We start from the raw sequence: 26357 nt of genomic DNA on the forward strand, positions 1-26357 counted from the left end.
AGTCCCTCATGGACAACCTTCCAGAAGCTGCATACCAATGGTGGATGGGGCCAGATATAAAGTGGGAGAAGCAATGGATGTGATTCTTAACTCTCTGTACAGTTGTGTTCCAAACGTGCAAAAGGGGCTTCTACGTTCCTCTCCTCCGTCTCTCCATTCTCTATTCAGGCAAGAGGCATTCAAAGACACCTTCCAGCCAGGCAAAAACACTCATGGAGGGCATGAACCAGGGTCAGTGAGGGGCATGGCCTGGGGAATTCCTGAGGGCCAGATAGAGAGGACTGAAGTGCCACATGCGGCCCCCAGGCCTGTGGTTCCCCATTCCTGCTTTAGTGTCATTTAATAATGCTCTTCTTGTCTGTCTTGTTAAATAACATCTCTTTCATTTGTTTTTAAAGAACATAATTCTTTGGTAGTGGATAAAATAACAGACTGGTGGATATATGTGCAGATCGCCAAGATATTTTGCTGCTTGAGGTGAAGGACCACATGGCACGTATAACTCTGTCCTCCAACAGAAGATTTCAGCCAGTGGCCCAGCAAGAACAGCAAGGAGGCTGTAGCCACTACTGCCACTGCTGCCCAGCATTTGCCACCTCAGGCTGTCACCTCATTCTGCCTAATGGTAGACAAGCACTGATTAGGAAGACATGAAATGTTGCTGGCATAAGGCCTCACAAGGCATTGCCCAGTGAATGGGGCATAACAGGAGCAAAGTCTTCTGCAGTTGCAGTACCCTGGTAGTAATGCATCCTGAGAAAGTTTGTACACTCTTACCATTTCTCCCAGTTTTGCCTAGTCAACCTTTGGTTCAATGTGTTTTATATGGTAGTTCAGTTTCTGGTACAGCCAAACTTGTTTCTATTTTGACATTTTTTTAAAAAAGAAACTGCAGTGTGATGGCACAAAGAATAAAAGGCAAGCACTAGGACACAGTACATGTTTTATTTTAAAAAAGCATAAAAACTAATGACATGCTTCAGAAAATTAGATTTTATATGTACACTTGCTCTTCTTGCTAGGTGGCTGCTGCAGGAAACAAGCTGTGATCTTATGCACATTTGTTTGGGAATAAATTCCATTGGATTCATCAGACTGAACTCCAAATTAAAGAGGCACAAATGGGACCTGCAACAAAATGTTACAGTGTGGAGTGCTTCTGTTTAGGGTTCGATACCCCCCTCCCCCAAACAGTCAACCAGCATTCCGTAGCTAGAAGCATGTCCAGTCCTTTTTAAGGTTCCCCCTTAGGTTTTTTCCCCCTTAAGTTTTTTGGTATTTCTTCAAACTTTAAGGCTCCCCTGAGCCTGCTAATACCTCCCACTTGTGTGTGGGTGATACTGTTTTGGCTACAAGCAACAGCATTCATTCCTGAACACTGGAAATAGAGGGAATTATATGATAGGGTCAGACTGTTAAACATCATGCTTCACACTGTGCACTTGAGAGCACAGGTATGGTGGCAAGATAGCAGTCTTAACAAAGAATTGTTTTCACCAGACTCCTGGACATTTTAAATAAATTGGGCAGAGGGCACTGACTAATGTCCAACAAAGTCCGTTCTACGCCCATGTTAAATTATTGCGTAGGCCATTCATTGGAAAGACTTCCCAGAACACTTGCTTTGAGTGAGTTAATTAAATCAGGGGAGTGTCCATAAAAATCCCAATTGAAAAACTGCAATATCCCACAGAATTTCCCCTCTGCAAACTGCAAAATGCTCATTTCAAATCTGGACTTGGATTCAAGAGTAAAAATTGAAACTTGGGTCTCTGTCACAAGACTTCACAGGGAAACTGTTTGGTTCCAAATCTACTGCTTCATTCCAGTACATAAAGCATGGATTTCTCAGCATTTACTGTACAGAACTATTTTTAATCATAATGTCATTAGCGTACCACCAGTTTAGCAGCACCACATTAATTACTTGCTTTTGGTAATACACTATTGTGATTATAGGAAGCTCATATGCATACCAAATACCACTGGCAATAAAGGCATACCACCGATGATGTTTGCACAAAGAAAGAACTTGTTTTCTAGATAATGCTATTTCATTACAGATTTATTAATATGTGTAATATTTCTAAGCTTGTTTTTCATGATAACAATGCAAACCTTTTAACCCTTAGCCACTCCTTTATTCACACAATCAGCATGGTTAAGGCTGCACAAAAGCGGGGTTTTCTCCAATTTCTCATCACATCTTTCTGAAAGGTGTGGAGAGCGCTATGTTAATTTGGATTGGGTAGGGCAGAGAAGGCCCATGTATTTAATTATTTTATTTCTGTGCAGGTACCATGCACCCAGAGACATAGTGTATCTCTCACATCCCTGCCTTGATGTCCTTCTTAGGGCCAAACTTTGTCTGAGAGGGACAGCCACATTATGATTCATGTGGATGCCCTATTCACATATAAAGCAGCTTGCACGAGGGGATCTAATTTTAACAACAAAAGATGCATGTTGCCTTACTCCCTGATGCTTTGACATTTCAGGCACGCTTCTCCCCAGCTTGGCTCACTGGTATTGGATCTAGGCTTGGGAGAAAAGTCATGCAGCAAAAGAGTGTCGCAAGGTAAGGCAGGGGAACATTCAGCTCCTATCACCCACACATACACCTTTTGTTCTGAAAATTAGATACCCATTTTATACATGAACAGAGCAGAACCTGGTTGCCCCTATCATCTTTAATATGGCTGTTAGTAGTTGCCAGACCACCTAGTAATATGGGGAGCACTTTTTTTTCATAGAATGAAAAATGAATTCTGGGATCCTTTGTGTGTGTGAGAGTGAGTTAAATCTGCCTCTGCCTACTGATAAAACCTTTTTGAGCAGCAGAGAATGGAAAACAGGCTTTCTTTCTAAATTTTCTTGCTAAGGGCAGCCCATTTACTCTGTCCCAAAAAATGCAGGGAGACTAACAGAACAGGGCATAGTTCTAGCTGCTTAGGCCTACCCTGGTTTCTATTTCTTAAGTCATGCTGAAGAGTGATGCTAGAGTGGGGGCAGAGATGAAATGACTTCGATGAATTACTTACCCTGCAATGCTACTGGTGCATGAGAATGACTACTCCAGTTTAACAGACTGGGAAGACTGGGAAGAGTGGTAAGCGGCGGTAACGCAGCCGAAGCTCTGCTCACGGGCGGAGTTCGATTCCAACAAAAGGAGGGAGTCAAATCTCCGGTAAAAGGGGTCGAGGTCCACTCAGCCTTCCATCCATCCGTGGTCAGTAAAATGAGTACCCGGCCTATGCTGGGGTATAAAGAAAGGCCGGGGATGGAACTGGCAATCCCACCCCATATATACGGTCTGCCTAGTAAACGTCGCAAGATGTCACCCTAAGAGTTGGAAACGACTCGCACTACAAGTGCGGGGACACCTTTACCTTTTTATTTATATGAACAGAAGAGGAAAACTTGATCAAGGTAACCTGACTGAGAAGGGGCCTTGCCAGTGTCCCTCAGGAGGATCTGTTGGGTGATTTGAATTCCAGTAATTCCAGGTTACCTACTTCTCCAAGTGGCAGGAAGAAATGTGGCCTCAGTGAGCACAGAATGAAATAGCCATCAAGGAAAGCATGACTAATAATACAAACATACTATCAGTGGTATTCTCTTACTATGTGTGGGGTTTTGCTGTGCAGATAGCCTCTAAGGCAGGGATGGGGAACCTGTGGCCCTCCAGATATTGTTGGAGTCCAACTCTCAACATCACTGACCATTGGCCATACTGGCTGAGGCGAGTTAGGAGTCCAGTAATGTTGGGAGGGTCACAGGTTCTCCATCTCGGCTGTAAGGGATCTACAGGCTGGAAACTAAATAATGGATATGATCCAGCCCCTCCTCCCTCAAAAGGTATTTTAATGCCTATGGCTTTCAATACTGAAGAGCTAAGCATATTTTATACATTCTCATGGAAAATCAATCAGACTGAAAAATACTTAAGTTGCGACACACACAGTGTGATTCTGGGGCTGCATATTGAATACCACTGCATCAGGGACCTCTTCTAACAATTCAAGAGGAAGAATTTAGGATTGCTAAAAATTCAGACAGCCATTAAGCATGTGTAATGCTCTAGGCCTACCTTATGTTAGGAATTGCTATACAAAAACATTGACTGATTTACGCATTGTCAAAGTTTTCTTCTTCAAAGCACATGTTATTATTTTCAGTTATGATTAATCACAAACGCTGGCTTGGAAAATGAGAGCTTAAAAATGAGTATTTTCTTCTGGAATGTTACCAAAATAAATGAAGTTCTCTTCCTATGCAGTTAATATCTGCAAAATACCAGGACAGCCTCAAATGAAGCGGCCAGTGATTCTCAAACTCTTTCTGGCTGAAAACTACTTCACTGCATAAGAAGCATCCCACTGGCACCTAATTTTTCTGCTGATGTCAGTTGAGCAATTTCCTTATTGCAGCTAATCTTTTTCTTTAAGTGGCAAGATAAAGACTATAAAATGAACATCAGTTTTTAACTTAAAGTCCTGCCTTTTACAATCGTTACAGACCTCCTTTTTCTTTACATGTTATTTATATTTTGTCTGTGTTGACAGCACAATTCTATACCTGTCTGCTCAGAAGTAAGTACCATTGAGTTCAGTGGGTCTTATTCGCAGGTAAGTGGGTATGATATTGCAGCCTTAGAACCAAATTATCCCAATCTGTAACAGCTTTTTCTGCATGGAATCTGTTGAAGCTTGGTTTTGTCCATATACATTTGTCACACTCTCGGAGAGTTTTGCTCTCAAGGCAACTTTGTTCATAATCAATTTCATGTCAAAAATAAAGCAAAGAAAGACCAGAAAAGCCAATCCTGCAGTGTGGGAGAAGGCCAACCCTGTGGGGAGGTGCTAGAACAGCTTTCACCAACCTGGTGCCTCCGCATGATTTGGACTGCAACTCCTATCCCCAGCTAGCACAGCCATTTACGTTTGCTGCACCAGGTTGGTGAAGAGTGTGTTAGAATGTTGTTGCTTAGCTACTACATAAGCCTTGAGGAATGCTTCCATCTGGCAACCAAATAACATTCTGACAAAAGTACAAGCTTTTTCATTGTACAGAAGCCATACTGATCCCAGTTTGAGAACCACTGAGGTAGACAGACGGACTAGGTGGTACTGCTAAATTAGGCTTTTCCCCTCATGCCCTTAAAGACAGTGTAAATCAATGTGAACACCTGGCAGGTAATTTCCCCACAAAATGTGCTGGTCCCAAACTTGCTTGCTCAGAGTTGGAAAATCTTACCAAAAGAAGTGCTGAGTAGCACCTACTCAACCCCAATACTCCATTAAGGATTTTGTGGACAAACAAGCATTTGCTGGGTGTAACAGACTGGGGCCACTCCCATTAAATTTCATTTGACCATTGCAGGAAATTGGTCTGTGAAGGCCAAGAGGTGATTAAGATCTGTGGTCATTCTGAGCTGTTAGCCACAGCAACACAAACAGCTGCAGAAGTAGCCCACATTACAGCTTCAACTGTCTTTGTAAAGCAGTACCATATGATGATAAAAATACACACATCTTATTGGAGGAGAGTGAAGTGTCTCTTCCCCCCCCCCTCAGGCTAACATTCTTTTGGTCCCATCTCCAAATCATAAAGAAAGCTCCTGGGCTCCCTGGCAGATGCATCCGGATGCCTTTCGCTTTCAGCATCATTCCCAAGGCACAAGGGGCTCATGATGTAACGATAGTCACTAGCGACAGCAGTAGCTGCTCCTGCAATGTTCACTTCACTGTCCAAGGTTCCAAAGGGATGGTCAATTGAGTGGTCATTCCTGTAAGCTTCTTGTGGCATCCCAATGTTGACATACAGAGGATCCTGACTGGATGAGAGCAAAGACAGTCTTGCCAATATCATTTCTAGTTGCAGTTTCAGTGCTCCAAAGCTGGGGCGAAGCTTAGGTTCAGAATGCCAGCATCTGCACATGAGATCGTAGCTGCAAGGCAAAAAGAGAAAAAAGCACTGAGAAAACAAGCACCATGGGTCAACCAACCACCCATCTTTTAAGACAGGCTCTCTGTGTAAGCCTCACTGGGAGCAACATTAATAGGAGCATCATTAAAAGGCACAAAACCAGAACTGCATTTATGGCCATGGGGATCCTAAGCTAAATTAACAATCTAAGCAGAGATGGCACAAGACATTTTTGTATCCAAGTTGGAAAATTGAAATGGCAGAAATTAGTTGTTTACCAAGCCATACAGCAAGCCTCTACTGAACCCTGTCCCTAACTGCATGTAAAGGGATGACACCCCTGTAAATGGAAAATGAGCAAAATGTATGATTGCTGTCTTCCTCCTTTCCCCCTTTCCACACCCCCTCCATTTGTTGTATTTTAGTTTGTTTATATCAATACAACAATAACAAAAAAGCAAACAATACAAACTCATTAAACAAAACCTCCACTAATACTCAATAAAATACTAATTAAAAAGAAAAGAAAATCCCAAATGGCATCCCCATGGTCATAAAATGTAATAATAATACCTGCCTGGACCTTAAGAGGTACTGCACCAAGTTTCTCTTGCCTAAAGAAGTGAGGTATGCAGCCACTAGGAAGAGGGCCTTTTTGATGGTGGTGCCCCAATAATGGAATGCCCTCTGCAGTGCTAGCCAGGTGACAGGGCTAACTCAACACAGCATGCTGCCCAATGCAAAGGACAAGGTGGTACTTTCACCGTTCCATATGCCTAAGGTGACCAGACTGGCAGTTGAATCTTACTGCATTACTAGTGACAGACAGCCCCCTCCATTGCACCTGAGGGCTGCAGTCTCCTATCTGAGCTGATGCACGACTGTGTTTTTGTGCAACTTCCACTTCTTATAGTGCAGTCCGCACTGCAGAAAAAATGCCCATCTCTGGGTAGCAAAATGGACTAATAAGCTACTCACACATCTTCCAAGCACTCCAGGGGCTGCTTCAGTCTGTTTCCACTGATGAGGTAGTTGTAAATTTCTGCATTCTCAATGCCTGCATAAGGAGTTTGCCCTCGGGTCACAATTTCCCACATTGTCACACCAAATGACCACTGAAATATAGTGGGGGGGGGATATAGTTAAGTAAACGGGAGAAATATAGTTGAGTAAATATTTTCAGAAGAAACAATTATTTTTCATGTGATGTATTTATGAATTGCAATGGCCGTTGGCTATAAGTTGTAACATTTTTATGTATGAATGATTTATTAAAAAGTTTTTGCTTAAACACACTGGGCAACGAGGGATATAGACAGGTACTGATATAAGGAATAAGCTTTTGATTATGTGGGTGTTGTCCCACATTTTTCAGATATATCCAACGACTTTTTGGCAAAATTTAAATTTGCACTGGGGAAAGCTACAGCATTCTATTGCAGACTTCTTAGAACACTTTTCTGGCAGTCACAGATGTGGAAGCTTTATATACCACAGCAATTGACACAAAGGCTCAATTCAGATGTAACAAAAAAACATGGCTTGTCATCACAAGAACATGCTGCTGCACCATGCCTTAGGCAGCTTGCACAAGTCTTCCTCACTCTTTTCTATTGATGTCCACAGGGGGTGGGATCCATAATCTGCAGATTTCATTTAAAAACCAGGTCTCTAAAAACTTGTAGAACCTGAGATATAAGGCCAAATGTGCAGGCACTATTCTCCTGCCTTTTATTGTTTTTAACCAATGCCTTTCAGTCATAGCAGTGACTGACTCTTAGGAAAGCAGATCTAACCAATTAGACAAAGAGAAGGCTAGAGTGGAACACCCATTGTCCAGACTAGAGACCAAACTTCTTTGTCTGTTTTAACTTTTTATGATGGTCTTTCCTGGTGGAGAAATTATTGCTGCCCCATAGAACACAATTCAGGTATCCAGGATTTTACTGTGGGCTTTTGACTGAGCAGTAGCATCAACCCAAAACCAAAAGGCAGCAGCAAAGACAGAGGTTCATGATCTTTCCAACTTGTAGAGATGGAAAAGGTTCAGAAAAGGGCAACCAAAATTATCAAGGGGGTGAAGCAATTCCACTATGAAGAAAGGCTGCAGCATTTGGGGCTTTTTAGTTTAGAGAAAAGGCAAGTAAGAGGGAACATGAGAGAGGTTTATAAGATTATGCATGGTGTGGAGAAAGTGGATAGATGTTTTTCTGCCTCAGAATAGTAGAACTTGAGGTTATCCAATGAAGATGAATGTTGGAAGATTCAAGACAGACAAAAGAGAGTACTTATTTATACAGTGCATAGTTAAACTATGAAATTCCAACAAGATATAGTGATGGCCATCAACTTGGAAGACTTTAAAAGAGGATTAGACAAATTAATGGAGTATACGGTTATCAATGGCTACCTCCACTATACCTCTGAATGCCATTTGCTGGGAATTACAGGTGAGGAGAGTGCTATTGTGCTAATATCTCACTTGTGGGCTTTCCATAGGCACCTGGTGGGCTACTATGAGAACAGGATGCTAGACTGGATGTGCCTGTGGCCTGTTTCAAGAGGGTTCTTCTTATTTTGTTAGGTCATGTTTTTAGTTAACAAACCAGGATATCTAAATCATGGTTTGAATCTGGGGGTTTGATATCCTAGTCAGTTAAGAAAGTATGGTTTATACAAACCAGTTTCATATGAAACAAGAAACCATAGTTGTTCCAGACCATGAAAGTTTTAGGTTGTCTTCTGTCACATGTAAAGGAGGAAAAAAGGAAGGGAGGTGGAATATGCAAGGCTTTCTGTAGTACATTTGTTGTAACATTTGAATATAATCAGCGATGGCTTACAAGCCATCAGAAACAACATTCCAGATGATGGTACAGCTTTTGAGTGTTCAACCCTCTGTCTTTACTTTACAAAAATCAGATTTCAAATAAATAAATAGATTACTAAGAAATCTGGGTCAGTTTATATATCTTCTGGCTAATGGTACTGCCATAGTACCAAATGACTCCATGCTAAAACTGTTTTAGAACAATGTTCTCTCATCTCCTGTTTTCTAATTTGTGTTCCTCTAATTCAGAGGTACTGTTATACTCTGGACTCGCAGGAAGGATTCTAGAGAAATTCCACTAGGATTCCAACAACTTCCATTTCCTCCTGTTAGACTGAGTCATACAACAGATCCTCTCTCTGGGTACCACAGTGCAACTATATGGTGAATCAGTATCCACTACTGCATACTGGAATGCCTCTAACTGCTACACATCACCAAACATCACAAGCTACCACCTACTTCACACCACACAATGCATTACTACATCCAGGCCCTAGGATACAAGGACACTTGCTTCAAAAATTGTTTTTACCATCATTTTGGAGTGGGTATGAACAGATTCCATCTGCTTTAATTTCAGAAATGGTAATAAATTACGCATTCCAGTTTCTCTAGTTTTAACCCATTTCAGCCATCATCAATGAGTAGGCATAGAGATTAGAAGATTCCAACCGCCTTGATTTAATTGCAAAATGTGCATCCCTTGACAAAGAATAACCTGTAAAATGGGTCAGGAATAAAGGAAACAAACATAAGTTGCTTCCCCCTTTCCTCAAAAAAGCTATGGAGGCTTTCTGTATTTTTCTTGCACGTGCTCTAGGTTACGGACACACTTAGAAGATCAGTGGTCTTTTTTCACCCTTGCTTCCAGTCTAATTAGACATAGATGATTACTGAAATTCCGTTTACAATGCAGATCACTCTGAATATCTCAAAGGACTATGTTTTCATTCAATGTAGAAAATAATTTGCTATCTTTCCTTCTTAGGGAAATAATCCTAAATAAAATTAAAAGTGGTTTGATATGGCTAGATTTTACCTGTGCAAACCAAGGATCATTTTAACAAGCCCACTTGAAAAGACAGCTCATTGCTAATTGGTATATAATGAATTGCTTGCTTTCTATCTGTCTGCCTGTCTTTCTGAGATTAGAATTGGATCCAATTGTTAAAAATGAACACAAACATCTATTTCTGGCCTAGGACTACCACAACATTACACTAGAGGGAGCAATTTTCTTTTCAGAACACTATAGTAACAACACAATCACACTATACAGTAGGGCCCCGCTTTATGGCACTTCGCTTTACAGCACTTCGCTAATGCGGCGGTCTCAATTAGACACCATTAGACTAAAGCCCCATTCATACGGCGCTTGTTCTGCTTTTACGGTGGTTTTCAGGCGTCGTGCACCATTCTATTCAATGAGTTCCACTTTTCAGCTGTTTTCGCTTTTCAGCGGGGCTCCAGAACATAACCTGCTGTATGAGTGGGGCCCTACTGTAGTAAAGATCCTTACCCTTTATTATACAGCCACAAGAGTGGCTCAGAGCTAAGTGGGGAGATTTGAGGGGGCCCCAATTAGTATAGTGACGGGTAGAGGGAGATATGGCGTTGTGAGCAGGACTTGCCAGGTAAGGGGAATGCAGCCCAGGCAGTTGACTGTGCCTTATTCCAGTCCTCCCCACACCCACAGGTCTGTTGGTTGCCCTATCAACCAGCTATCAGACCTCCGGATGCTGCTCCTAAATGCCAGATTGGTGCATAATAAGATATCCCTCAATCACAATTTAATTGTGGATGAGGCAGCCGATCTGGCATGTATAACCGAGACCTGGGTGGGTGAGCAGAGAGGAGTTAGTCTCTCCCAGCTATGTCTACCAGGGTACCTGGTTCAGCATCAGGGTAGACCTGAGGGTCGGGGAGGGGGGGTTTGCTGTGGTCTTCGGCTATAGGGAGGTATACAAATGTAATAAATAAATAAATAATAAACGATCAGACCTGCTTTTCCCCTCCTTCCTCTCTCCTCTCCCTTCCTCCTCCCCCCCGTCCTTCTTCCTCCCTCCCTCCCCCACAGGTCAGTTTTACCTATCCTAAGCATGATTGCATGGGAGTAAATTGCACTGAACTCAATAAACATGCAAATGATCAAACCTGTCCGTCTCCTCCCCTCCCCGTCCTGCCTGCTCCCATCCCAGTCCTCCCATCTGCCTTTCCTCCCCTTCCTCCTCCTCCCCATCCCCTGTGGTCAGTTTCACCTATCCTAAGCATGACTGCAGGGGAGGAAATCCCACTGAACTCAATAAGCATGCAAATGATCAGTCCATACTCAGCAAACTTGCACAGGATCCCATTTCTTACCTCCCGGATTAAAAAGCAGGGAAATTCACTAATAGGCAAAAAACCTTGTGGTTTAAGAATGTACCTATAGCCAACAGATATTTCTATCTGCGCACCAGGGGAACAGGAGATATGTTACCAAATTCTTCCAAGCTACACAGGAAGTGGATTGGACTGTAAAAGACCAGCCCAAATTGTGTTTGCATTTTTACAAATTTGTAGGGCAGTCCAATATCTCAGAGAGGAGGTCAGGTCTCCTGCTCCCCTGGTGCATTCACTATAGCTGCCCAATTACCCTGCTTTTTAAAGTTTGATAGAAATATCTGTTGGCTATAGGTATGTTCTTAAACAGCAAGGTTTTTTGCCTATCAGTGAATTATAGCTTACATTTGAATCCTTACATGGAGCTCAGGGTGGCATATATATGGCACAGATCACGCTAAGAGATAGTCTCAATGAGCTTCATGGCTGAGGAGATTTCTCATTCTAAGTCCAGAACTGTAGCCATTATAACCAGAAATCTATGTACTACTACACCATACTATCTCTCAGTACGTTCTTACTTTTTAGTTGTTAGGCTCAGCAATTATGCTATGTTAGAATGAAGCTATTAGTGTAGTATGTAAGCTGTCCAGAAAACCTAGTTATATGGGCAGATTACAAATGTAATATATACATATGCACATATTTTGTTTCATTTGATATATATATATATATATTGCCTTTAGTATCAACGGCAAAATGCCTCTGAATAGCAGTTGTTGGGAAAGACAGGTGGGAGACGGTTAATACACTTCTGTCCTGCTTTGGGGCTTCCCATAGGCATCTACTTGGCCACTGTGAGAGACAGAATGCTAGACTAGATAGGCCTTTGGTGTGATCCAGCAGGCTTTTTATGTTCATAGAAAAATTGATATTTCCCACAGAACTTTGTGTCTTTGGCCCAACCCTCTAGTTCCCATGCCCTGCTGTGATACAGCTTGTAACTAAGCCTATGCACATACAATGAAGACCATCATGCATTCTTTCCCTGCCTCCATTTCCCTCCCTTTTGTCTGCTTCCCTGATATCAAAAGCACCGTGGATACATAGATGACACAACAGAAATAATAACTCAGCATTCTGTTTCCTAACTCCTAACTGAGCAGAGCAGAGGGAGCTGTTTCAGCTGCTCCACAGGAGAGGAGATACAAGCAAGCAAGCTTTCAGAGAGCAAGCGAACAGAGTGAGCAAACAGGAGTTTGACAAAGGAGTTCGACGGGAGATCAAGGGGGAGGTCCCTAAAAAAAAAATTACTAGTTCTTCTTGTATGGTGCACTGCATACCAGTGGGACTCTCAAGTTTAACCTGAAGTAGGACAGGACAAACCACAGGCCACTCCAAAACAAGTAGTTAGAAAGAAACAAAAGGTAGAAGAGAGTATGAATGGGAAGGATACTCCAGAGGTTGTGACCTGCAAGGTGTGTGCCATGTTTTTTTCTTGCCTGAGAACAACATGGCGTACACATGCAACAAGTGCAAGCTCATGGTACTGTTTGAAGAAAAAGTGAGAAGGCAGGAATGGCGGGTGGCCACACTGAGGACTATAAGAGAAGATGAAGAGTTCTTAGACAGAACGCTGGAACAACAGCAGCAAAGAGAAGTGGAGGTGGAAGAACAACAGCATGTGGTAGCAGAAGAGGAGACTGTTTTGGAGAGGAACAACAAAGTGGAGGAAACTCCGTGGGAAAGGGTGACAGTTAGGAGCAAAAGAGCTAGAAGACACCCATCACCAGTGGAACTATGGAACTGCTTTCAACCACTCGAGGATGAGAGTGGAGGACAGCCTGTGGTGGAAGAATTACAGGAGAACCCATGCGACAATGAGCAAGAGGCTGAAGCTCAAGCAAGCAAGGGCAATGAAACCATGCCCCACAACAAGAAGAGAAGAGTACTAGTAGTGGGAAACTCCCTACTGCGTGGGATCGAAACCCAAGTATGCCAAGAAGATCCGTGGACTTGCCAGGTATGCTGTCTACCAGGAGGACGAATTAGAGATGTGACGGAAGGGTTGCCATCACTCATCAACCCCACCGACAGGTATCCTTTTCTCCTCATCCATGTGGGAACAAATGATACTGCCAAATGGAGCTATGAAGAAATCACATCAGACTTTGAAGCTCTGGGAAGGAAACCCAAGGACTTTGGGGCCCAGATAGTTTTTTCATCCATCCTTCCAGTACTTAGAAGAGGAGTAAAAAGGGAAAGAAAAATACTCTGTGTGAATGAATAGCTACGAAGGTGGTGCCGACATGAGAGATTTGGATTCTGGGACCACGGATTATGATTCCTGGAAGATGGACTGCTGGCAAGTGATGGGTTGCATCTCACAAGGACTGGGAAGAATGTGTTTGGCCACAGCATGGAGAAGTTCATTAGGAGGGCTTTAAACTGAATCCTAAGGGGGAGGGAGATGTAAACTTGGTGGTACTGACTGATGAAGGCTTGTGCACCGTAATGGGAACAGAGAGATCAGCTCTAATAGGGCCCAGTAACAGTCCTCAGAAAAAAGTAGTAAGGAAGCCAACCATAAATCACATGGTCTTCGGTGTCTGTATACTAATGTGTGGAGCATGGGAAACAAGCAGGATGAACATGAACTCTTAATACAGGGGGGTAATTCAACTTGATACTTGAAACTTGGTGGGATGACTTCCATGACTGGAATACAGCAATTGAAGGTTATAACTTGTTCAAAAAGAACAGAAGGAATAAAAAGAGAGGTGGAGTCATGCTATATGTTAAAAATATATATCCCTGCACAGACATACAGGAAGATGAGCCTGGTAGCTCCACCGAGAGTATCTGGATTAAAATTAATGGGGCAAGTAATAAAAGGAATGTGGTGCTTGGAGTCTACTACCGACCACCCAATCAAGGAGAAGATGAGAATGTAACTTTTGAAAAGCAAATTGCCAATGTTTTGAGGAGGCATGATGTAGTAGTAATGAGGGACTTCAATTATCCCAATATCTGTTGGGAGACAAATTCTGCCAAACACGGCCCCTCCAAGAAATTTCTGACTTATGTTGGGGATAACTTTCTCCTACAGAAAGTGGAGGAAGCAACCAGAGGATCAGCTATCCTGGACTTGATTCTAACCAATAGAGATGATTTGGTGGATGAAGTGTCAGTTACAGGAACTCTGGGGGAAAGTGACCACACCATACTTGAATTCTTGATTTTAACAGAAGCAAAAGCTGAGAGTAGCCATACACGCACCCTGGACTTCAGGAAAGCTGATTTTAATAAACTCAGAACAATTGTAAGTACGGTTCCATGGCAAGCAACTCTAATGAGACAAAGAGTCCAAGATGGGTGGGAGTTTCTAAAAAAGGAAATTGTAAAAGTGCAATGGCAAGCCATTCCAACAAGGAAAAAAGAGGGAAAACAGAAGAAGCCAATGTGGCTTCACAAAAAGCTTAGAGATGACCTGAAAACAAAAAGACAAATACAGGAAGTGGAAAGAAGGCCAGGCCACAAAGGAAAAGTACAGACAGATATCTTGGAATTGCAGGGGTGGTGTCAGGAAGGCTAAAGCTGAGAATGAGCTGAGATTAGTGAGAGATGCTAAAAGGAACAAAAAAGCTTTCTTCCCGTACATCCATAGTAAAAGACAGAGAAAAGAAATGGTGGCACAGCTACTCAATGAGGATGGCAAAATGATAACAGATGACAAAGAAAAGGCAGAAGTACTCATTTCCTGCTTTGGCTCAGTCTTCTCTCCAAAAAGGGTCTGTGACCCTCCCAGGAAACATGAAGTAGAAGGGGCAGGATTGGAGCTTGAGACTGATAGACAAATTGTCAAGGAATACCTAATCGCTTTGAATGAGTTCAAATTGGCAGGGCCCGATAAACTGCATCCTAGAGTATTGAAGGAACTGGCTGAAGAACTCTGACAACCACTGTCTATAATCTTTGTGAAATCGTGGAGGACTGGTGAAGTGCCGGATGACTGGAGGAGAGCTAATGTTGTCCTTATCTTCAAAAAGGGCAAAAAGGAGGAACCGGGAAACTATAGACCAGTCAGCCTAACATCAATCACTAGAAAAACTCTGGAGCAGATTATAAAGCAGTTAGTGTGTAAGCACCTTGAAAACAATGCAGTGATTGCTAGGAGCCAACACGGATTTATGAAGAACAAATCCTGCCAAACTAATCTTATCTCATTTTTTGATCGAGTAACCTCCCTTGTAGACTGTTGGAATGCTGCGTCCAGTTCTGGTCTCCACACTTCAAGAAGGATGCAGACAAAGTGAAAGAGGTTCAGAGGAGGGCAACAAGGATGATCAGGGGACTGGAAACCAAGCCCTATGAGGAGAGACTGAAAGAACTGGGCATGCTTAGCCTCGAGAAGAGAAGACTGAGGAGAGATATGATAGCACTCTTCAAGTACATGAAAGGCTGCCACATAGAGGAGGGTCAGGATCTCTTCTCGATCGTCCCAGAGTGCAGGACACAGACTAATGGGCTCAAGTTGCAGGAAGCCAGATTTTGACAGAACATCAGGAAAAACGTCCTAACTGTTAGAGCCATATGACAATAGAACCAATTACCTAGAGAGGTAGTGGGCTCTCCAACACTGGAGGCATTCAAGAGGCAGCTGGACAGCCATCTGTCAGGAATGCTTTGATGTGGATTCCTGCATTGATCAGGGGGTTGTACTTGATGGCCTTATAGGCCCCTTCCAACTCTACTATTCTATGATTCTACGAAATACTACTTCTGTCTCATGTTGCTTTTTTCTTTCAGAGTTCCATCATGACCCTGGTGATGTGCGAGTCACTTTCACACAACTCTCTTTTCAGTATATTTTGTAAAGTTACCAGTATTGGCTTGGGGTTGAGAAGTGTGACTATCCCTCATCATAGACTAATGCCTTTTATGTGATATTAGCCCACTTCCCAGGCTCACTCACTGGGGAAAATGAAGTAGTCCACTATAGCCTATACCAGGAATGCAGAACCTTTTTGGTGTGGTGGGCCATATCTTTATCTGTCCTCACACCTGTGAGCCAAGTTTGAAGCCACCTTTCAATCACCTGACACCATTATGACATCAGATGGTGGGTTGTCTTGCCCACCTGTCAAACTCCCTTTCATAGTGCTTCCCAAGCATCTGACAGCCAGCTGGTTGTTGGGCACTTGGAAACCACAGTGCAAGGGGCTTTGATTGGGAAGCACTGAGCATGGGGATTTCAAAGCACTTTGTGCAGCATTCCCCAAATGATTCCAACAACCAGCTGACTGTCATTTGCTTCAGAAGCCCTGTGCAAAGCACTTTGCAAGCCCTGTGGTCAATGCTTCTCAAGTAGCAAAGCTGCTCTCTGCATGATTGAGTTCCCCAGGGGAAACTCCTTTGCGCAGCCAATCCAGCCACATCTGTATCTGCCCCATACCTTATGCCACATATGACAACAGGTGTGGGGCAGTGGGCATATTTTGGAGAAAATGGCCTTGTGAGCCAAATTGTAGGACCAAATATGACCAATGAACCAGAGGCTCCCAGCCCTGGCTTATCTTACATATAAATGTAAGCCCTCATGCTGTCACACTGTCATGACATCACAGTGTAACGGTGGGGGCAGCTGCAAAGACCATTGAGTGGGCCGGTGACTATGTGGCAGCCACAGCCTGTGACACAACAGCTGTGGTGTATGACTTGGCTGGTGGGTGGGAGGCTGGCCTCAGCGGCTGCAGCTACATCTTGGCCTCAACAGGTAGGGGGGAACCAAGCCTTGCCAAACCGTTGGGGCGGAAGAGTTTTTCCAACTCCGGGGGAGGAGGTGGGAGCTTTGGTAACTCATGGGGGGCCCAAGCAGGAGCTTTAAGGGGTAAAGGGAGGGGACTTAGTGAGGGCTACAGGGGGAAAGGGAGGGAGCTTCTTAGTTGCCGGAGGGAAAGTTCTAAGGAGGTACCATGGGGGGGGGGAGCTGGGGTTGGTGAGAGGTGGGGGGAGTTTGGTGATGGTAGGTGGGGTTGATGAGTGAAGTGAGCAGGGGATGCATAGTGCCATAATAAATCTGTTAATCTTTAAGGTCCTACAAGTATCTCAATTGCTTTGGCTGCAACAGAATTTGTACATAGGGAAATACATGCTCCTGGGAAGAGCAAAATACACTCACCACATCACTATGTGTTGTGTAGAGATTGTCCGCCAGGCTTTCCAGTGCAAGCCACTTCACTGGCAGCTTAGAGGCACAGCCCTGACGGTAATAGTCTCCACTATAGATTTTCTTTGAAAGCCCAAAATCAGCAACACACACATTCATGTATTCATCCAACCTAAAGAAAACCAAAAAGGCAACCATTGAAGAATTCAAGTAACGTTTTATATGCGGGGAAAACAGCAAGTGTGGATTTCTTCCTTCCCTGTATTAAAGCAAGGCTTGAGGTCAAGGCGGTCAGAGAGCATTACAGTGGCAGTTCACAAGATTAAGAATGCTTCCTTAGTGTGCCAAAATCATCAGCATCCAATGGCTGCTTAGTAGCTCCTATGATCCATAGTCTCCAAGTGTTTAGCTTAGGAAGCGAACTAGCTATGTCCTACGGCGAGGGGGAGGATACTGACTTCAACTGCAGAGATGACTCACTTCACCTTGCCTCCTCCAAGAATTTGTGGAGTGATGAGGAAAAACCAGGGAGCTCATGGCATCAGTTCTTAAAGGGACCCTCAATGGCCTGAGAGAGTCCACCTAGGATAGCTCTGCCCCCATCTTCTTAAAGACCTGCATACTCTGAGAGAAAGGCTGAAGAGGAGAAGCTCATGAAGAGGCTACTGACATCCTGAGAAAATTCTGGTTTCATCCTTTTTTAAAAAAAAGTATTTACAGTTCTAACTGGTCCAGAGTGAACCACCAATGCACTATTATTGTGTCAAGATCATGTTGCAGAATACACCAGTCTGGAGGGGCCCATCGGCTTTCCCAACTGATCTATTTTTCTTAACCTCTGCCAAATACATCAAGGACATTGTGGACTTACATGCAGTTCCGAGCAGCTAGGTCTCTGTGTATGAAGTTTTTGGAGCTCAGGTACTCCATGCCACTAGCAATATCAATCATAAACTTTAGGAGTGTCTGAAGAGGCAAGTTCTGCAGAAAAGAAGTGCAATTCAAGGCACAATTACTGGAAAAACTACAAATGTTTGACCATGCTATGTTCAGACATTTACCCATCTGTTATCAACTACAGAGATTACAAACTGTAATTAGCAGAGCCGTACAGAAGACTGTACCATTTAAGAACTCTTTCTGGCTAGCTCCAGTTTGAATATATGAGCTTGATAACTTTATATGCTCAGAGGTGAGCAAAACTTCTAATTTATCTGCAGCTGACAGAAAGAGTATGATGATGGAACTTAATACAATACAAAATACGTCTGGGCCTATGCAATCAATACAACTGGAGATGTACTGTACATGCAACAAACAAAAGTTTGGTGAGGGGTGTGGTAAGAGAGAGAAGCTTACAAAGGGGGTTTCTCCAATCCGGGACATCAGCAGAAAAGAGTGAAGGTCTCCATGCTTCATGAAGGGCAAGATAACCATTGGGATCGGAAGCCGGCCTTTAGGCCGATTGCGCAAGCTGACTCCTGGTGTGAGAGAAGAAAAGAGCAATTAGCAAGGACAGTCATCCTTGATCTGTGTCACTCTACCCCAGTCTGTTGACTTCCAGTTATTTTGGACTACAACTTCCATCATCCCTGACTACTGGGGATACTTGGTGGGACTGATGTGAGTTTTAGTCCAAAACATCAGGAGGACATCATATTGTACTCCATGTTATTGTATTCCCCTTTCATAACGTGCTGAAAATATACAGCTGTATTTCTGGAGGGCTGAAGTCTAAACTCTTGATGTGATCGGCCCATATGTTTAGTGACAATAATTCTTATTTACTACGCAAGGAAGAATGTGAAAGCACTAAGGAGTTTCCAGAAACTGACCATTCTTTTATTTGGCACTGCTAAGCACCCTCTAAGGAGTAGTCAGGAAAAGCTCAGTTTTGCATTGCTCTACACTCCACACTGCCATGTGGTAAAGCCAAAAATGACCTTTCCCCTTCCCTTGAACCTAGGAACATCCAATCCAACAGGATGGTTTATGCTCTGAGGCCCCATTTTTTAACAAAAGTAGGAGAAATGAGTTAGAGGAGAAGCAGTTTACATTAGGAGTATTTTGAGTGCAAGAGCATATACTCAGAGAACTTCTACAAAAGAACATAAAAAGAGCCTGCTGTATCAGACTGATGGCCCATCTAGTCCAGCACCACCGTTCTCTTAGTGGCCAACCAGTTGCCCAAGAGAAACCCACCAGCGCGACCTGAGTGCAAGAGCACTCTTCCCTTTTGCAGTTTCAAGCAACTGGTATCTGGAAGTATACTGCCTCTGCCTATGGGGGCAGAGCATAGTCATCATGGCTAGGACCCACTGAAAGCCTTTTCCTCCATTAATGTATCTAATCCTCTGTTAAATCCATCCAAGTTGGTGTCCATCACTGCCTCTTGTGGGAGCAAATTCCATAGTTTAACTATGCACTGTGTGAATCATAGAATCATAGAGTTGGAAGGGGCCTACAAGGCCATCGAGTGCAACCCCCTGCTCAATGAAGGAATCCAAATTAAAGCATACCCAACAGGTGCCTGTCCAGCTGCCTCCTGAAGGCCTCCGGTCTAGGAAAACCTACCATTTACCTAGGTAAGGCCACCACCTCCATAGGTAGAAGTACTTTCGTCTGTCCTGAATCTTCCAACGTTCAGCTTCATTGGATATCCACAATTTATGAGAAAGAGGAAGAAAAGTGTTTCTCTATCCACTTTCTCCATGCCATGCATAATTTTTTACACTTCTATCATGTCACCTCTTACTTGCTTCTTCTCTACACTAAAAGGGCACAAGCACTGCAACCTTTCCTCATAGGGGAGTGGCTCCATCCCTTGATCATTTTGGTTGCCCAAAATGATCTACAATATCCCTTTTGCGGTGGGGCAACTGAAACTATGCACAGTATTCCAAATGGGGCTGCACCACAGATTTATATAATGGCATCATGATATCGGCAGTTTTATTTTCAGTTTCTTTCCTAATGATCCCTAGCATGGAATTTGCCTTTTTCACAGCTGCCAAATGCTGGGTCAACATCTTCATCGTGCTATCCACTATGACCTCAAGGTCTCATTCCTGGCCAGTCACTGTCAGTTCAGACAGTTCTAAACAGGGCAGTGCATTAGAAAGCAGACACAAGCGGAAGCAGCCAGTGTGGTGCCAGAGAGCTGCCCGCCCAACACTGCCATCGCTGTGGCTTACCAGGATGGTGCAGGGTCAGGGCAGCGGTGACGTTGGGGCCACACAGGTGCACCAGTGGAGCCAATACATTGCTTCTTCCAGACTCCCCATGCAACTTTGACCTTGATGTCACCCTGACCTGCCCCAACCTGGTAAGGGGCAGTGACCCCAATGTCAAGAAGATGGCTCCACAGCATCCCACCCCACTGGCTGGCCACTCCTGCCCATTGGTGCTGGGATATATGCACAATTTGAAATTATTCAATGCTAAACTCAATATGACATACAAAAGAACTCACCTATCAGTTTAGTAACATGTGGATGGTCAAACTCCTTCATGCAGGCAGCTTCCTTCAGGAACTCCTCAATGTCATTTGAGGTGAAGATGTCCGCTAAAATAAAGGAAAGGAGTACTGAGATCTCCTTTTGAATTCAGTGAGGGTAACTTCCAAGAACACAGGCAGAAGTTAAAGCTACTAGGAGCACTCATCACCCTGATCAGTAAAAGTTTGCATGGAGAGGCACACAGACACATATAGGTGAGGGAACCCTGACACTATTACATATATCCTGTGCATTCATCCATCTTTATTTAATATGCATTCATCCATATGTATTTTAATATGTAATATTATTTTACAATGTATATTTTTAAAACTGCTGATTTTATTTACGTTTTGAAAGAATTTAGGTTAACACTTTTAATATGTGATTTCATCAGTAACTGTAATGTACATTTTATATTTTATGTAAACCACTTAAGAGATTTTATGATTAAGTGGTATCTAAATTCTATTAAATAAAAATAAACAAATAACATCTTCTGAATGATTGTACATGGCTTCAAGAAGATGCCTTCAAGCACTACTAGATCATTTCACAAAATCTCTATTGTCATTGAGGACTAGTTTTTTTTATACATATAAACTTTTTATTGATTTTCTTTTTATAAGTGTCTTCCAACAAACAGCGTATATTATTTTACACGTATAAGATACAAAATCAATCAAATATAAACCAAGCAATGGAAAACAAAATTTCAAGGCATATGTCAAACAATAAAGAACCATTATGCAATCCAATTAAGAAGAGACCAAACAATAGTACGTCCTTTAAAACTATTACCATAATCAAATGTGAGAAGGACTACTGATTATTACACTTCTGTCCTCAGTATTTTCCTTCCCATGCCCAGTGTCTAAATGTATAGACTGGGATGGTGAGCTCCCACTCACAATCCACACCAGCGTAGTGTTGCAGGATTACACTTTACCCCAGGTCGCAAATCGCAACCCAACACTGGGACACATCATGCAGCAGGAGTTCCACCCTCCCAGGCAACACTGCCCCCATGAAGCCGGTGCATGTGTTCCACATGGGTGATGGCAGGGGTGTGCAAGCAGCATGCTAGCCCACTGATGAGGCAATGCGGGAGGTAGGGCAGCTGGGCCTATTTAAGTCCATGCTGACTGCATAGGGGAAGTGTTGGGGAGCATCGCGACTCTGAACCCGAGAGCCCACTCATGGCTGGTACCAGCCCTGTTCCTTCCTAAAAGTCACTGCTTTTAAAGGACATGGCAAATAGCATCCTATACCTGATGACCAGGGCCAATAAAAAAATTGTTACGAAATTGGTAAAATGAGTCTGGAATCAAGATCTGAGCAGGGCAATAAATCTAATCCAGCACCATCATTAACACTAAAGCATATGCATCACTAGATATTATGATTTACTACAGGTATTTTTAATATACCAAATCTGATTTGGAGACTATATATCACATCTGTCAGAGATTTAAGCAATGGTGGAAAATATCCTATTAAGGCATTCTCCTCCTCCTGCAAAAATCAGTGTAAAAATTCCCAATAATTGTAATGGAGCAGGATTGGAACCTATTTGCAAATTCATAATTTGCCAACAGAAGTCATCAGCACTTTATATTAATTCACAAATTAATACCTACAATTATAGTGATAATGACTTAGGTGGCAGCTGCCGCATTCTAGGCGCAGAGCAAGGACTCACCAACAAGGAGGACATGGCTCTTAATGTGGAGGCGCACAACGTCAAAAAAGAGGAATAAAAAGAGGAAGGAAGAGGGGAGAAAAGGCAAACACGACATACCATGGTTGCTTGGTGAGGAAGCCATCATAGCAAAGCTGCCTTATACTGAGTCAGACCATTGGTCCATTTAGCCCACTGTTGTCATCACTGACTGGCAGCAGCTCCCTGGGGTCTCCAACACGGGTCTTTTCCAGCCCTATCTGGAGATGCTGGAGATTGATCCTTGGACATTTTATATTCAAAACATGTGTATCACTGAGCCATGGCCCTTCCCAGAGATCACAGACACAGTAGGATGGTGGCAACAATAAGGCACTGGAAGCACTTCAGGTAGCCTAGATATTACTCACCTTTTAGCATTTTCACTGCAACCTTCTGGAGAGAGCCATCAAGCAACTTCAGTTGACCTTCTCTTACGGACCCAAATTCCCCTAATAAGGAATGAAGGAAGAGAGCAAGTAAAGCACCATGAAACTGTGTTTTAATCTAAGGGATCATGGAGGATGGAAGAACTGTTAGGGAAAGAGGTGTGTTGATGGAAGCTGTTAGATAAAGGTCACTCCCAATGAAACATTTTCTTCCATGGAAGCACCTGTTGGAATGGTTTTCAAGGAAGAAGATGGGCAACATCACACTGGAACTAAAAATATACAGTTTTTCTTTCTTTTAAGGAAATACAGAAGATTAGGAACTTAAGGCATTATTCAACCAAAGGAATTTAAGGCGTTATTCAACCAAAGGAATTTAAGGCATAATCCAACCAAAGTTAGCTGACACCAATGGGAGTTAAAAGTGCTCAGTTCTGGCTACACTGTACCTCTGGATCTTTTGCAGATGATGAAATACAGAATGGAGGGCAAATGGACAGGGGAATTAGCAGTAAGCTATAGCATATTCTTAATTCCTTGTTCCTCCTCCTAAAACCTTTCCGCAGCTTTAGTTCCAGCTCTTATTACTCTCCCTTTTTCCCTAATATAATCTCTACTCTTTGCTTACCTTCTATTCATTTCCTTTTTCTCTTGTGTACTTTGCAATGTGCCCTCTGCCTTTTCCTTAGCTGACTCTCTCCCCTTATTTGACTTGTCAAGTTCTTCACTAACTCAGAAATGCCCCTGACAACCACAACATGTATACATATTGGCACATTTGGCCCAGGGTACCTCAAGCTGAGAACCGTGGCTCTACACTGCTCTTAATAAAAGCATTGAGCAGCTTAATCAATACACAGAATGGCTGTTAACACCCAGGTGAGCCACAGCTTCCAGCTACTTTTGGATTCATTCCTATAATGCTGGGGTAAGGAAACTGTGGCTCTCCAGATGGTGTCAGACTACAGTGCCAATCATCCTTGACCCATTGGCCATGCTGGCTGAAGCTGATAGAAGTTGGGAGTCCAATGACATCTGGAGGATCACAGGTCTCCCAACCCTGCAGCAATGCAGTGGATGTTCTAGACCAGGGGTCCCCAATCTTTTTGGGGATGGAGGCACCACAAGATATCCCAGGCCACAGAAGAAAAACTGGAGATGATCAGAATCCCCTTCCCCCAAAAAATGGGCAATACCCCCCAACGTAAAACAAAGACAAAAAAGCAGGCTACCTTCTGCAAAAGGTAACTCCTCCAGCAACAAAGGTTTTAAAAATAACACTATCAATTTTTAAAATTAAAAAATGTGAGGGAAGGGATCTCTGGTGGGTGCCAAGGGGGGGTGTATGATGCCACCATGGTGCCCATGGGCACCATATTGAGGATCTCAGTTTTAGACTAAAAGTCCAATCCTGTGCCACTATGCATACTGAAGCTCCTTGAAATCAATATGTATTGAACCAGGGGTGTAGCTGTCTATGAATTAGCCAATCAGCATGAAAAGGAAGCATGTTAGCCACTGAGAAGAGAAGCATCCTTGTCCTTTCATGCTGATTGGAGCCAAGGAGGAGATGAGTCAGCCACTTAGAAGCTAACACACAGCCTTCTCATCACGCTGATTGGCTTCCACTTTGTTGTAGTGGAGTGTGAACTTCCAAGATGACAGGGAGAGAAACGGAGATGAGGGAAAGTGGGAAAATGCTAAAATTGTGTGGCTCTTGGTAGGATGTGGCTTGACTATCATGAAGGGACCATGCACATCTGAATTTGCAACTACACTATGGCACCTAACTGCACAGAATCAGGCAAGAAGTCTTAATCAGAGCTGAGGCTGATGGGAGTTGGAGTCCAACAATATCTGGATGGCCACAGGTTCCCCATCCCTGGTCAAGACTTTGATTCACACTTACCCTTGCCTAGCATTCTTCCCAGAGTAAACTGTTGCTCCTGAATCAGGACATCTTTCAGTTTGGTCTTCAGGTCATCACTGATTCCTATACTGTCCACTGGAGAACAAACAGAGAGAGACAGAGAAAGGGGTGTATAACACAAAATCTCATTAACCTTAACTTTTTCTATTCTCTAGAATCACACGTCTTTAATCCTAGCCATAACTGGTGTTGAATAAGATAGAGAATATAAAGGCATTCAGCCTAATCCCAAACATTTCTTCTCAGAGGAAAATTCAGTGGGAATTAGTCCCTAACACAGGGTTGGGGAACCTGTGGTCCTCCCGATGTTGTTGGACTCCAACTCCCATCAGTTTCAGCCAGCATGTCTGAATGGTCAAGGATGATGGGGGCTGTAGTCCATCAACATCTATAAGGCCACAGGTTCTCCATCCCTGTTCTAGTAAGTACATTTAGGATTGCTGCTATAGCAATTCCTTTTTTGAGTCTTACAGACGATAAGAAGCTCCAAACTTCCAGATCTATTTAATTGCTTTTTTCTCCTCCAGTGCTAAATTTTCAGAGTTTAAGAGAAGGATTTCTCTTAAAGAACTAACTTAGAGGAAATAAGAACAGTTTAAGCAACACAGATGGCATAGACTTGCATGAGTTGGTTCCACAAATGGTTATTTGGGAATAGATCTGCAGATGGTAAATCATAACTATCTGGAAATCATGAGATCTAGAATAATTTATAGTGGTGGACTATCTGGATTTTCACCTGAAGTACAGTATAAAGATATATTGTTTATTATGTTCATTTAAAGATAAGACTGCAATCCAATATGTATCTACTCAGAAGTAAGCTCCATTGGGTTCAATGGGACTTACTCCCCGGTAAGTGTGTATTGGATTGCAGTCTCAGTCAAGAAGAGATCTCTAGGTAGCTCACAAAAATTTAACTTTACAATATAAAAATAAAACCAGCTAACACACTTTAAAACTCTGTATCGGCAGCAACCAAACCAAGATAAACCCAAGTAAGCAATAATATTAATTAAAGCCCTGCACAAACAAGAAGATATTAACAAGTCTCCAAAAAGTAGCAAACAGGAAGCCTGAAAGGCTCATTCATATAAGAAATTTCAGGCTCTGATCCTTGAACCCAACCCTAAATTCAAAAGGCAGTGGTACTCAAAGCAGAGCCTCCCCCAGCTATCTCTGATGTGGAAAAACCTAAGATAGAAGATGCTTCTTTATATAATTACAGTACAATACCACCTTGAAAACTAAAACAACGTATTATATCTAGGGCTGCAAATATGCATACTTATTTGGAAGTAAGCAACACTGATATCAATGAGACATAAAAACCTGATCTGATCCATACACACTTGGAAGTAAGGCCCATTGTGGTCAACAGAGCTTACTCCCTAGCAAATGTGCATAGTTTGCACTTAGATTGGCTTCTTGAGTAGCCAAATCCTACATTGCTGGATTGGGATGTCTGCAAGGGAATATATTCATTCTGCTTCCCTCCAGCTTGATCCTAACTATGGTTTAGAAGTAAAATGGCAGAGTTAGGTGGGGGATCCTGACTACATCTCAGTG

General features: G+C 42.9%; 1 protein-coding gene across 4 annotated transcripts in view; it reads right to left on the reverse strand.

Moving 5' to 3' along the window:
- Positions 1-926: 926 nt before the first annotated feature.
- Positions 927-26357, reverse strand: part of TYRO3 (TYRO3 protein tyrosine kinase) — a 91496-nt gene continuing 66065 nt past the window's right edge. For all 4 annotated transcript variants that reach the window (XM_061611370.1, XM_061611371.1, XM_061611369.1 and 1 more), the window contains 8 exons: positions 24768-24863; positions 22841-22921; positions 20725-20817; positions 18612-18733; positions 18124-18233; positions 17265-17424; positions 6907-7043; positions 927-5950 (listed from right to left, as the gene is read on the reverse strand). In XM_061611370.1, coding sequence (XP_061467354.1) covers positions 5578-5950; positions 6907-7043; positions 17265-17424; positions 18124-18233; positions 18612-18733; positions 20725-20817; positions 22841-22921; positions 24768-24863 — 1172 coding nt within the window. In that variant the 3' untranslated portion in view covers positions 927-5577. The remainder of the gene's footprint in view (positions 5951-6906; positions 7044-17264; positions 17425-18123; positions 18234-18611; positions 18734-20724; positions 20818-22840; positions 22922-24767; positions 24864-26357) is intronic.

Source organism: Rhineura floridana, chromosome 2 (assembly GCF_030035675.1).
Source record: "Rhineura floridana isolate rRhiFlo1 chromosome 2, rRhiFlo1.hap2, whole genome shotgun sequence".
NCBI classification, from domain to species: Eukaryota; Metazoa; Chordata; class Lepidosauria; order Squamata; family Rhineuridae; genus Rhineura; species Rhineura floridana.